The 15,345-nt window shown below is 40.3% G+C and overlaps 1 protein-coding gene across 2 annotated transcripts in view; it reads left to right on the forward strand.

Moving 5' to 3' along the window:
• st6gal2a (ST6 beta-galactosamide alpha-2,6-sialyltranferase 2a) overlaps positions 1–15,345 on the forward strand; it is a 46,911-nt gene that overhangs the window by 25,716 nt on the left and 5,850 nt on the right. For both annotated transcript variants that reach the window (XM_080413117.1, XM_080413116.1), the window contains 3 exons: positions 4,005–4,102; positions 5,253–5,354; positions 9,511–9,685. In XM_080413117.1, coding sequence (XP_080269243.1) covers positions 4,005–4,102; positions 5,253–5,354; positions 9,511–9,685 — 375 coding nt within the window. The remainder of the gene's footprint in view (positions 1–4,004; positions 4,103–5,252; positions 5,355–9,510; positions 9,686–15,345) is intronic.

Here is a 15,345-nt window from a genome sequence, read left to right on the forward strand (position 1 = left end):
TTAATGTATGTTTAATATAATAATGTATAACTAAAAAGTAACTAGTAACTAAAGTTTTCAAATAAATGTAGTGGAGTAAAAGTACAATATTTTCCTCTGAGATGTAGTGGAGTAGAAGTAAAAGTATTGGAAATTGGAAATACTCAAGTAAAGTACAAATACCTCAAAATTGTACTTAAGTACAGTACTTAAGTAAATGTACTTAGTTTCTTCCCATCACTGCCCATCTGATAGGGTCCGGGATCGCTTTCGAGATTTTCAAGCGGGCCCTGATCCAGAAAAGGTTGTGAACCACTACTGTAGATGAATATAGGGAAGAGCAGCCTGGAATTTATATTTCATGTGTCTGTTTATGTGATTTTGTTCTGTGGTAGATGTCCCTGGACTTGGGGATGTGTAGGGGGAGGGGGGGTTAAACAACGAAAATGTTTTATATGTAATGACTAAAACCTAGTTAACCTGAGAAATGATAAAACAAATTGGAAGTAAAATCAACATGCTCCAAAAAACGCACGCATTCTCGGCCCACCCATCTGCAGTGATGGAAAAAGTACTCAAATTCTTTACTTAAGTAAAAGTACCAATACTGCAATATAGAAATACTCTGTTACAAGTAAAAGTCCAGAATTACAAATTGACTTGAGTAAAAGTACAAAAGTATTGGCATCAAAATGTACTTAAAGTACCAAAAGTAAAAGTACTAAATATTTGAAAATAGACGATCTACAAGCTCACAACGCGCTTGTAGATCTGCTATTTGCAAATAGCCTAGGCATAAAATAGGGCTAAAGTGGTTAATGTATGTTTAATATAATAATGTATAACTAAAAAGTGACTAGTAACTGAAGTTTTCAAATAAATGTAGTGGAGTAAAAGTACAATATTTTCCTCTGAGATGTAGTGGAGTAGAAGTAAAAGTATTGGAAATTGGAAATACTCAAGTAAAGTACAAATACCTCAAAATTGTACTTAAGTACAGTACTTAAGTAAATGTACTTAGTTTCTTCCCATCACTGCCCATCTGATAGGGTCCGGGATCGCTTTCGAGATTTTCAAGCGGGCCCTGATCCAGAAAAGGTTGTGAACCACTACTGTAGATGAATATAGGGAAGAGCAGCCTGGAATGCAGCTGGATAAGAAATAAGTCATACATGAACAACGTCCTGGGGTTATTGTGCACAACCAGCAGCAGAACTAGCTCATAGTCTCATCATCATAGTGTCAAATTCTGGAGAAAAGATCATTTTGCATGACAGGGGGCTTAGTGACTAATATGAATGGTGTAAATGTAATAAGCTCATTAATTATTGAACTGACAATGTCAGGCAGGCAGTATCTTTGCTACATTAATTCCTGAGATTAGCTTCAGCAGGAATTCAAACTGCATTGATCCCCCTCACCCCATTTGCTTTTACCCTTGTGCCTATCCTTCCCAGAAGGCTCCACTACATCAAAACATAGTATTGTTGTGAAGGACGCAGGAATGAACGATTACTGGAAGTGGCCACGTGATTACCATGACCCTTTTCAACGTGGCTTGCAGTCATGTTTTATAATGAAAGTGTGACTGATGACTGCAGTGCTGTCTTCAAATAGTCTGTTATGTTTTGCTGCCATCATGTGGTGGATAGTATGAACAGCAGGGTAATAGGAATCTAGCATCCCATAATTTGTCAGTTTCAGTGATGATGATGATGATTATTTTAACATTGCTATAATACGCCAGTTGTCATGGCAACAGAGAGGCGTGAATACAGAATATTTAAATTGACTGATTTACTAGATCTAGTAGATCCCTACTGTAAGGTAACTATTTTGGATTAACTAAATTCCTGATCTCCAGGTACTGTATTATAATGGATAACCTTGCGATTTTTGCTGTATCTTGGTTGCTATATCTTCAAATTCATATTAAAATATTTGCTTATGAAACGGCAGTACTGCTCAACTGTGTTATCGGTAGAGGGCACTGCTATTCCACTTGTAAGGTAGCTATTATGGTACCTTTCAGAGTACACCTGTAGAATGACCCATTTTTATGGGTTGCAAGTAAATATTCCCTTTTCTGTTTCTTACAATTTTGTTTTACATTATTTCAAAAGATGAAAAAAAAAATAGAATCAAAACAATAAAACAATCTCAGAATATTTTTTTAAGAAGTTGTGAAAATAGCAGATCTACAACCTCACAATGCGTCGTGTCGAGAGCTTGTAGATCGGCTATTTTCACACGTTTGGGTCCCGGGGAGACATCAGGTTTCTCTTTTGGGTCTCGAGCTAAAACGTTTGGGAACCACTGGATTAAAACACTATGCACTATCCGTAAAATAATTAGGACCTATTTGAATTAAAGTAAAAATTTGTCTGCATACTATATTAAAAACATTAATCATTAAGTAGTAAGTGCATTATTGCATCCACCTTTCCTTGTTCACATACACATCTGCTTGTGCTTTGTTCCCTGCACATGTTGTAACTTGCACCATGTTGTACTCCTGCTGAGTACCAGAACCAATATTTCCAGTATTTTAAGGGACGTACTGTATCTGGGGTTTCCCTCCCTGTTCTCATTTCCCTCCCTGTTCTCAAGAGACTCATTTAGACCATGCATCAGCAATTTTGAGTAAGCTTATATCCATCCTATTTAATATTTAATCACATTTCTCTGAGAAAAGCCTTCCAGAACACTGGTGACTTTGCAAAAATAGCTCTTATGCCGGATGACGTACCAAACATCAGGGGGTTCTCTTTTTTTTCTCCGCCACAAAAGAGGACAGAGGCCATTGCATTTTGGCTTCATCAGCAATTGACCATATTCACACGGTGACCATTAGAAGATGGGGGTGGGGACGTGGGGTTCTAACCCCTGCATTTTGTTGGATCTAATCATCCTGTCAGCAGTATGCTGTCTTCTTCTCCTCAACCTAATCATGGTGTGGAGATTTAGATAAGCCCCTGCTTTAAAAAGTTACGCTGAGAAGGCACTCACCCTGAGCGGAATGGACATGGCACTCTGTATGTGTGGGGAGGTACAGCCTCAATGTCACGGCATGTGAACATGTACTCCTGGAGTACGAGGAGTGGGGTTTATATACTGTATACAGAATTATGTTTCAACAGTTGACTGGTGGCAGTGATGAAGGAGGCTCGGGACTAAAGCTGGGAGCTCATCCATTTAAGTGTCAGATCAACCCTTAAGTATCATTCATCCATGCCCTATACCACTGAAGTGGAATGCACAGATCGATCATTGGATGCACAGATAATACACCTTTCTAATTATAACTGTAACCATCTATCATATTGAGGTTTTCATGGTTGTTTGTGAAGGGCGTTATAAGGTGAATATGTCTGTTGCTTCGTATGGAGGTGAGTTTTATTGCCCGCCAGGATTCTACAGTAGTTTAAATAAGGCTCCATGCACAGCTTTTTGTGGTGTTTTTTTTCTTCTTTCAGTTATCCAAGTTAACCACCAGAGAGCACTCTGCCTTCTCATATGAGTCTGGCGGACAACTACTATTGATGGGCATGCGTGTGTGCTTACAAGTTGTGTGCAATGATGCAATCTGTGCATGGCATGCACACATCATTTGAACTAGGGCCGAGCGATATGACTTCCAAATCAATATCACAATTATTTCAAACGATTATAAATAGCAGATAGCAAATAGCAGATCTGCTCGATCAAAATGCGTCACATCACGACAGGTCGTAAGCTTGTAGATCGGCTGTTTGTACTATTATTTTATTACCACCATTGTCAGCAAAGTATCATACAGGCTTAGTCAAGTGGTTAGTCAGAGTAATCAATTTAGTCGATTCATATTTTTATAAGAAATAAATCATTAAATTATTATAAATTAGGGGAGAAAAAAAAGATTTTCGATGAATCGATTAACTGACTTGAGCAAGATTAAGTCTGTTATTGGTTCTTGGTTCTAAATATATATACATTATTTTACATTATAATTTTAAGTAAAGCCTGCTCTTTGATGTTTCCCTCAGATGCCCATGATGCAGTTTTGCGGTTCAACGCTGCACCAACAGAGGGTTACGAAAAGGATGTGGGAAGCAGAACAACCATTCGCATCATTAACTCACAGGTGAGTGTCTATGGCTTTACAGGATGAATGGTAAGATAAAGACTAAATAACTGATACTTCCCTAGATGGTCAATGACTCACTAAAACACACAGGAATGTGGCCTGTGCTTTGCATGCGAATGCGAACCATGACTCACACAGAACGGACATATGGACATAATGCACTTACACACGCGCTTGTGGGCAAATGTATTTCACAAAGACACACACACATGGACACAGACACACACACACTTGAAACAAGTTGTTTTTTTGTGGATACAAAGCGAATGTTGTTGTTACCCTCTCAGTGTTGCAGTTCTCCTCCAGCATTGAGGTTCTGTAGGAACATGTCCTTTTAAGAACATATAATGAGCGAGGAGACAAACGTGCTCGCAGGGATGATGGGGTGAACATTTTTCCACTCTCGTTGGGTGCAGGATAAAGTCAACCACATGCCTCCTGTGATAAACATAGAGATGCCAGTCACTGTTTTTCACTTGGCAGCAAGGGATTTCACAGGGAGGTTCCCCTCCCTGCCGAACAGGCTCCTCAGCCAACCAGCAGGGGTCGCTAGTGCAGCAACAAGAATATCGTCGCTGTGGGACAGAAACCTTGTATGTCCATATTTTAAAACGTAAATGAATGCCCTACTTCGTTCTACAAGAGTGTTGCACGAAAGTAGAACAAGAGCTTGTTGCTAAATAAAAACTACATTGGATCTATTGAAACACTTTTTTTTCCTTTTTTTTTTTCCTGAAAAGTAACAGTTTTGGACGTAGGAGGTTTACAATCGACAGTGACGATATGATCCCTCGCTGGCTTCACACCCGCAGTGACCTGCTGCCAAATTACAGCCAGAGGCACCGCTACAGGGGATTGAACCTGAGTCTCTGCTGTGATTTGTGAACATTTTACATCTTTACTTCCCAGACGACATGAATACAGATTTAAGAAAAAAAATAGGACATATGCCTGATGTTTACCATCCATTTAGGAGAAAAAAACGACAAAATACTTTCTTTGGCAGTCCAGTTTGTATAAATCACACACCGATTCCTGATGCTAGTACTAGTCATTTCAATAAGATTTAAAGGGACTGCTCCCCACATATTATTTGATCAGAAAACACCAGTGTACATTGACTTCCATTATGAATCCCCCGCTGCAGATTCTGGCCAATCCTAAACATCGATTCAACACCAGCTCTCTCTACAAGAATGTGACCCTGGTGGCCTGGGACCCTGCCCCTTATGCCCTCAACCTGCACAAGGTATGTCTTATCAAATAGAACTGTGACACACACACACACACACACACACACACACACACACACACACACACACACACACACACACACACACACACACACACACACACACACACACACACACACACCTCTCTGCTGCCACCACTGTTGCTGACTTTGAAAGACAATAGCAGCCTTCGCATGGTACCATGTGAAGATGTTTTGTATGAGGACTGGATGTAGACAGCAAGGTCATATTGAATTGGGTCATAAGTGTACCAAGGTTACGCTTGCAATCCTGAGGGGTCGTAAGTAGCAAAGGCCATCCATGGAAAGGTTACATTCGTTTGTCACCATGCCATAGCCACATAGGGGTGGGGGGGGGGGTGTGTGTGTGTGTGTGTGTGTGTGTGTGTGTGCGCGCGTGTGTGTGTGTGTGTGTGTGTGTGTGGGGGGGGGGGGGGGACCATGCACAAATGTAACATTGCTGCTTATCACACATCGACCTTTTACTTCCCCGCCTCCTTCGCCAACCTACCTGCCGCTTCCCCCCCACCGCCATCCACCATCTAACGTTGTGATTCCCTTTCCCAATCCTTGATGTCTACTCGCCTCTGTCGCTGCCCTCTGCCCCCTCGTCTCTGCCTATCAGTGGAATACCGATCCAGTTCCACCTTTCATCTGTACCACGATCATGCGCTGTGCACGTTTCCCTCAGCGTATTCACTCGGTGTTACTATGTGTTCAGGGTTATCGGTTGTGACGCTGCTGCTATTTTTATCCTGCACCTGTACCCCCTCGCTCAAATAGCTCCCACTTCCCCCATCCCCCACCCACCGTTCCAGCCCACAACCTGTCATTTTATGGCTTTTGCGTCATCTGATGGCTGGCCAAATCAGCTCCCCGTCTCTCTGCCACTTGCCATTGCTGCCGTGCTCCCTCTTCTCCCTCTCTCTCTCCTTACATAGCTCCCTGATTATTCAGGAGAATGTGTCTTTTGCCCCACGAATGAGGGAAAAGACTTCTGAAGGCTTAATATACCAGGATTTGCACTGCAAAATTGAAATTGGATCACACCCCTCCTACCCTGATCCACCCGTAACCATCTGAATTGTTAAGTTCTCCTTCAGTCATTGTCTCACAATGTGAATTAATAGTATTGTGACCTTGAAATGGAGTGGCCTCAATTTAAGAATTGTCTTTTGTCCTGTTTTGAGTGTTAAGTAGCCAATAACCAATTATTGTCCTTCTGAAGGATGGACTATTGTTAGTCGTGCAGTCTGAGTGCTCCCAACCTTTTATTCTTTGCAGATGGGGTCATTTGTCTATAGCCCCAATGAACCTTGACATTTTCCAGGCCTAGTCCATGCTGGATTCTTGCCAGACAGACTCAAAAGTATTTGACAAGCTCATTATAAAAACAGCTAATTCACCATGCTTATCAGAGAAAGGTTTTTCTGATAAGCAAAAACTTATTTTTCAGTTAGTTTAAATTAGCTTTGCAAGGAAACTGTCCCATGTGTGTGTTCAACCTGTGTACTTCTTGTTAATTTAGAAACCCATTTATCTTAGCTGTTACGTACATATAGAACTCCACTAAACCACAGAATAGCCTACTTGAGGGCAACGGTGTGTCCTTTCAGCCAATGCCAGTAATGCATCTTTGCACGGTGCTCTGTGTATTCTAACCTGCTGTATATCATAGTACAAAAATCTTTATTTGAAAATATCATCGGGCAGAATTAAATCGGACACCGACATCAGCAGATTATACGTGCGGTCTTAAGGTCCTTACACACCGGGGCGATTTTTTTCATGCGAATAATACGTTTAAAAAAAAACCCTTATAAAGTCAATGCAAGCTTCCACACCAGTTTCGCGGAGCGAAAAAAGCGTCTTTTAATTATTCGGAACGAGTCCGAATTTTGCGTATATTCGCATATTCGCCGGTGTGTAACCGCCTTTAGTCTTGTCCTTATAAGGTAGGCGCATGCATCATCAGGTACTCTAACAATGGCTTGTGTGATATTAATTGGTATGTCGTTACGCCAGAGCCAGCAAGCAGAATATCACGAAAGTTATATCTGTCATTGTTTGAGCAGGTAGGCAGATACTGTACATCTTAGATTGTTACCTTCTGCCTTATGAATCTACCTGTGAAGAGAGATGTGACAAAGGCATATATATGAATAAAATAAAAAGGTATACATATTATTATTATAATTATTGATTTGCCACCCTTGCATACGTCAGAAGGGGAATAAAAAATTTTTTTCCCCCCCTCCACTGCCAGCATTGTTTTAACCTTTTTTAACCTTTTTTTAAGTAGTCACAAAATATTTTCCGTGATCACCGTCCTCACGGTGATCCCCTCATTACACACACACAGGAGTCTCGTAGAATCGTGGAAAAAATAATCCGATTGCGGTAATCCGTTCCATAATTGCAGCCAGTTGAAAATAGCATGTTTCACCCAAAATAACATGGTAAAAAAAAATGTACACAGGAGCCGAGATACAGGATTTTAAAGTAATAAGTTAACCAAGGAGTGAATGGAGCTAGAAATCTTTGGATCGCGATATCTCTGGTGTGGATAAATTGAAAAAAAAATACGAGAAAAAAAAACAACAACGGTTATACTCGTTGTTGGCGGTAATGGTAAACGGGTGTATTTTTCAACAACGGTATACTCGTGTTTGGCAGGTAATGTGTTAATATCTCCACCCACCAGGTAGAGAATATTTTTTCCCTCATCCGCCATGTTTTTCTCATATCTTGTCTGTAAAACCAGGAATCGCCCTCCCATGAAATTCTCATTGTAGATGATGAAAAAATATCATTTCCATTTTTCAGTGGAACTCTTAGTTACAGTACACCAATATTGTTATTGTGAAGCAGTTTATTTGTACTACATTATAAAGTTTGCTATGGGTCATTGTGATCCCCCTAATTGAGCCATTTGTTGCATTGCCCCAAAGGCATGTGCCTCAAAGGCCCAAAAAAAAGGAAAAAGGTTTCATTCTAAACCTCTATGAACAAAACTAGGGTTTAATATTTCCCCTGAAAATGACACACTCTGTGTCCTGGGAAATCCCAGGCAATTGACACATTGGTCATATTTCCGGAAAAGGAGAAATGTGCAATGCATAAATCTATTGATTCCCGACCTGGCTGCTTTATTGTATTATTTAATTATTTAATATTAAAGCAAAAGAACAGCATTTATAACAATCAACATGAGATGAAACATAATAAAACTGTGCATGTAACTTGAACTCTGCTATACAGTAGCTGAGCCTTTTCTGTCATGAGAATCGAATCCAGAAAATACTAACATCTAATTGCAAATTATGACACGCCTGTCGGTGGCTGTGTCATCATTTAGAGCGAATTGTATTAACAGGGTTACATACACAGGGATGTTCGGTATGGTACAGATAAACCTTACCCACAGATCTCTAAATAAATACTTGTAGGTTGTGGATATCTTTATTTTTGATATCTACAGTACATTATCATAATTTCCCTCTCTTTCATAAAACATTCATGGCATTTGTCATTGTAAAGATGATAAAGATCACTAAATACAATTCACTGCAATGACACCTTGTCTCAAGAAAACTTTTCCATAGGCTTGTTAGCCAGTGCTTAGAATGCAGTGCTTCATCGTAACTATATGGTTTCAAAGATGCAGCTAAAGTGAAGACCTTCATCGTAACTATATGGTTTCAAAGATGCAGCTAAAGTGAAGACCACAACTACTTCTAGAAAGGCGCGGAGAGGAGCAGCAAACTCCCTCAACAGCTTTCCCTGCAGATCAGAACAGCTTGCTGGATATTGCACTCAAAAAGTGCTCATAAGGGAATAATTGGAAATTGCTTGATCTAAGTGGTATTTTAAGCCTATTATGACATGTCCAGAATAGGGATGCTATGGTTCAAGTGTATAAGGATCTTAACATTTTAAAATGTTGTGTCTACAAATGAAACCAAATGTACTCTTGCAGGTCCATTTGGTTGCATTTGTACACTCTCAGAGTTAAATTAACATCTGAGGTGATGAGGAGTGAGTGCAGAGGACAGAGGACAGACGTTTGTATATTTGAGGTCAGAAACCTCCCGGCATGTCCAGTACTCCCTGTGTTGCAGACTGTAACGTGCCTTCTTCCTCTCTTCCTCAGTGGTATGCCAGCCCAGACTACAACCTGTTCAGCCCATATGTAGAGCGCCGCAGGCTGGACCCTGGTCAGCCCTTCTACGTGCTTCACCCCAGCTACGTCTGGAAACTCTGGGATGTGATTCAGGGAAACACGCAGGAGAACATCCAGCCCAATCCGCCTTCCTCTGGGTTTATAGGTGAACACACACACACACACACACACACACACACACACACACACACACACACACACACACACACACACACACACACACACACACACACACACACACACACACACACACACACACACACAGAGAGGCATATGCAAATACCACACTCCTGCTGCCATAATCCACTCTCCCCTGCATTCTGTCCTATATATTCCTTGCTTGTGCATTAGTGTGTGTCTGTGCGCACACAGACTCGCACCTTTGTACTCAGGGATTTGATGTTTCTCAATCTTTCTCTGATGCTATCCACGAGGCGTACAGATTGACTCTGAATTACTCTTCAAAGCAGCGAGACTGTGGACATCATAGAGGACTTATACTAGTGGTGGCCCCATCTCTCACACTCTCCTGCACCTCTCCATCTGCTTCCCTTCCACCTTCAAATCGCTGTGTGGTGTCTGCTATCAAAATATTCCAATGAGCTGTATTACACAGACAGACGCACGCACGCTCAGACACACACACACACACACACACGCACGCTCAGACACACACACACACACACACACACACACACACACACACACACACACACACACACACACACACACACACACACACACACACACACACACACCTCTATCTATCTTACGCAACACTACAGGCAGGCACATACTGTATATCATATATTATAATAATTGCATTACGTTATTGTTAAATTATAACAAACATGCATCCAATATATTGTGCTAAATTGGCAGTTATGGTCTTGTGGTTGACTCAAGTCGTAATGAGAAAGCCAACATGTGTGAATTCTAAGATGGCTTACTGTTACAGCACATCTCCCTTGCATATATGACAAAAGACTGTAACTGGACCTATAGCCAAACCAATTTATTTTATGTCTGTGTGCGTTCTCTTTACGATCCAAATGCTGTCATTTCATCTTGTTTATTTACATCCGTCGACAGTTGCCATGGCTGCATGGTAATTGGTGCTGGAGGACCCTAGCACATGCTGTGCAATTTTCTGTCCTTTTGAATAAATATAGTCATTATGACCACGAGAGCAAAGGAAGGCGGGGCTGTACATTAATCATGGAGACCAGTGTTTCTCAACTATAGATTTGCAACACATTTTGGGTTGAGGACCTGTTTTTATGTATAGAAATGTAAATAATTGTTGACCAGTGAATCATGATTGGCTAAGTTTACATGATGTATTTATAATAATAATAATGTATTATTATTATTATTATTAAAAGCCATGTAATATTTTATGATGTTTGGGTAATGCTGTGCAGGTTGCTGACATAAAATAGATAAATGATGAGGACTGTTGTAGAGTACGGCATTTTAACAACTAACAGCTTTATCTCAAATGTCAACATTTAAATGAAAAAATATTGCATTTTCAAATGGCTGAAACAGACATGTACTGTAGCTTCATTGCACTTTTCTTGTCGTGGGTGTTACATGGGAGAGGTTTTCAAACATCACATGAATTCATACATACAAAGTGAAATGGCCAAATACAGGCCCATCGTTTTTTTTCTTCTTTTCTTTTCTTTTTTCAGAGCAAGGCAAGCAGTGTTCATGCAGTTAGACATTAGAGGATGACCTCAGTTTAAAGTCATTACTGTGGCACAGCATCAGCACTTGCCATCTTTAGAAAACATCCTGTGTTTTCAGAGTCACTCAGTCTCAGTCTTCACTGTGCTGTCAGTAGTTTATTCATGCACACCAATGTGCAGTGCACAGTTAGACCAGAACAGAGGCTGGGGTCAGCGAGGGAGCGTTGGTGAAAATTTGATGACAAAAAATGTTTTGATGACAAATACCATAATGCACGTCACATCAGTGGTGAAAAGTTGGAGATTGTGAGTGCTGTATACAATACACCTGCTCAATGGCAAGCAGAGTCCAGGCACTAGAGCAACAGCGGTAGAACCAAGCTTACACACACACACACACGCACACGCACACGCACACACACACATCTAAAGCTCTAGTTGTGCAGAAAATGTCTATGAAAAAAAATATTTTGTTTATTCACTAAGAATTACAGTACATAGAATTGTATGGTACACGCCATGGTTAAATAATAAACTATTCAATATTTGACATGTCAAATCATGCATCCATCTCTTTGAAAGCTGAGTGTTGCTCTTGTGACAGAATTGCTTTCCTCCTAGATTCAGGTAAAAAGACAAACCTCAACCTGTCCTCATATTTCATACATAAAATCATTTTTAAAGGACCATACCGGTGTCAATACATGCCATTGTCTATACAGGTTTTCATTCAGGGTACTCTTTCAGGGTATGTGGGGAAAATCCAATTGGGCGCTGAAGACACACATTTCTGAACATACAAGGAGTATCGGCAACCAAGAGCGTAGTTGCAATGCACTTCATGTCTGCCAAACACAATGTGGCCTCTTTAAGATATCAGGGAATTTAACGTGTTAAATGCCCCAGACAAAGATAAGATCTGAACACACCCACACTGCTGCTACAGTTAGAATCTTTGTGCATTTACACATTGTGCACTATATCTCCTGAACTTTAGGACCTAAAGGCATATTTAGATTTAATTATTTTTTGAAGGTGATAAATGGATACCCTACCGATTTAGATTAGATTAAATTGGCAACCCACTTGAAAATATACTTTATATTTATTAAAGAGCTGGAGAGATGGGTAGACCTGTTATTGAACACTCTGTAGCAATGATTACTATCAGAATATAGAGCTTTAACTTTGTTTTTAACCAAGGAATATCACAAAACTCTACCTTTTAATCAGTCAAGGATATTTGAATCTCATTGGTAAATCTATATTTTATCCAGACAGAGGTGATTTTCAGCTAAATCTAAGTCAATCTGCACTTTAAAATGCACTAAAACACAACAATGAGGTGTCTGGTGGCTTGGCCTGTTAGTGCCCAGACCATTATGCTCCTTCTGAGTGCTAGGACCCGTATTCAAATCTGACCCCCATCTTGTCTGGCATGTCTCCTCTCTCACTGCCTTTGGTTTCCTGTCTCTTCTCTACACTGATCCATCATAAATAATGCTCACAAATGCGAAAAATACATCTTACAACACACACACACACACACACACACAAAAAACAACGCAAAGACAATTTTAACTCAACAAGAAATAACTGCACAATAAATTTCACTGTAGGATACCCATCTGAAGCAAGTTTCAAGTCCCTGCATGGCTCAGAATAACTTTTTTTCTTTAATTAGTTTTGCACTGGTGCTCCCCAATTCCAAAATGTGTGCATGTGATTATTATTATTATTTTTATCAATACAAAACCCCACAATATAATAGTATGGTTTCAATTAACATAAAATGGTGAAAGTAGCCTTATGCATGGTACACCACAGTATGCAATATCCTGGGGCGGCGGTTCCAGGATTTTTTAAATGTAGTCTCCTGACTTTCTGTCCTCAAGTTCTATATCTATCTATCTCTTCACTGAGAATGAGGTATAACATTTCTCCATAGGAGGACCCTCTACACACATTCCAATTACTTATTTGTTCAATTTGGTAGCCCATTTGTTTAATCTTATTTGAATTTTTAAGTTGTAACTGAATTGCAATGTAAATATAGTAACCAAAATAACATTGCTGTATGTTTATGCCCACAACACAATGTAGGCAATGGTACAATAAAGGGTGTGCTTCTGTGGAAAGTTTAGAATAAACAGTGTGCATTTGTAGAAATGTTATGAGAAAAGAGGATGAAGGGAGAATAATGGTCAGGCAGCAACTAGTGGTGTAGTGGAGGTTATATGCGTCATTACATTGACCGCGTATGCTCGCGTCTAATGTGGGTATCAGGCAGGTTGAGTGCTGTCATAAATATCCTGTACATCTTTCAGTAGGCTACATATTGATTCTGATTCTGAATATTTGATATATTATATATATTATTATATATTATGTTTCAGTACTAATTTGTTGCACTCGATAGCAACCATGAGTTCTCCTACAGTATGACTATTCTCTCATCTCTACCTACTGTAGATAAAAACTGCCAACAGCGACTTATTAAAAGGCTAGACTAGGGTGACGTACACAACGATTCTCCCATGCAGTAAGCAGCCCCGCTTCTCATCACAATGTTTGTCTCAGGATCGTGCAGAAAGCACTGGACTGTTGAAGAAGCAGCCATCAGCGACGTCTCCACTCCGTTGTGCCAATGAGCAAACTAACTCCACGGTACAGCCCTGCTTTTCCTATATGTCAAGGGAAGAGGAGTGCTCGTAGTGCACTTGACGTCCTGTTATAGTCGCACCAGACAAATGATTTGCATGTGCACAAATGTTCCCAATTATTTCAGGGTCGCACGGGTAAAATTTCATGAGCATATGTAACCAAAACGGTCAGTTTCTGTCCTGCAACGTTTTTTTCATACCATAATGAAATTTATGGATTCCATTCTCTTCCTTGGAAATCGAACAAACCACAGTATGTTTTGGAAAATGTTTGGGAGTACCGTCAAATATACCATGAGTCGTAGTCAGTGGGCCAAATATCCAACAGTATGGTCCTTTAAGTTATTCTAATTGTTTTCTACCGATGTGGTTATTATGGGAGATTTGACACGTTCTTTTTGCTTTTGGACTTATACTTAAAGTTGAAAGTTTTTACATTAAATGCAAGTTTATATTAAAAAAACTAAATTAGCAGTTGACACAATATTAAGTCTCACAATTACAATAAATATCCGATTAAACAATAAATCTTGAAAAATAAGCATGTTATACAATCTGTAGCATAGACATAATTAAAATGGAATCAGGGATAAAACCCCCACACACACACACACACACACACACGTAAATGAAGAGAACACTGTTTTCTTCACGCACAACATTCGCTCCAACATTTCAACCTGTTGCTCTGTAGATGTATCCGGCTTCAATTCACATATTTCTGCAGTATTGTTCACAGTCACAGACTGAAGCCGATAATGGGCACCAGCTTTCCGACACTGCACAAGGGAATGTGCAGCATAAGTGAGTGACCAGCACCAGCTTGAAGATAATTACCTTCTCTCAACTTAATCTCCATATCAGTCCTCATAAATAATCACTATAGGACGGTACCATTTCTGTCTACTCACTCTGTGTCAGAGGTGGACTTTGGATAGCTTGAAAATGTACCTGCTGGTGACATCATCTGCAGTGATTTCAGATTAGAATTCAAACATTTTTTTGCAATGTGTGCGACGAGTGCTTTATTCTGGCCAGGGTCCTGCTTTCCCTCATGGCCTTGTTGATGGTACTTCTGTTCTGGAGTTGACTACGATACGGTTGGTGTGCTCAGTTGCTGGAGTGCTGCAGCCTTGGTGGATTATACTGGGCACATGGGCATCACAAGCCACCGTGTTGCTGTAGACTCTGCGGGTAAGCTGGACGAACGTGGTCTTGGAGGGCATAGAGGAGTGGCCGTTGTCCATTGACCGATTCTTGCAGTGGAACAGAATTAGGAAACACCTGTAAAACTGAAGAGGGAGAGAGAACGTTTGATAGTCATAGTATGACTACACACACACACACACACACACACACACACACACACACACACACACACATAAACAACGCACATGCATGCACACACAGCTATGCCAGCAGTTCATAGAGCGGTCATCCCGTACCAG

Source organism: Gymnoscopelus braueri (assembly GCF_963280865.1).
Source record: "Gymnoscopelus braueri genome assembly, chromosome: 18".
Taxonomy (NCBI): Eukaryota; Metazoa; Chordata; class Actinopteri; order Myctophiformes; family Myctophidae; genus Gymnoscopelus; species Gymnoscopelus braueri.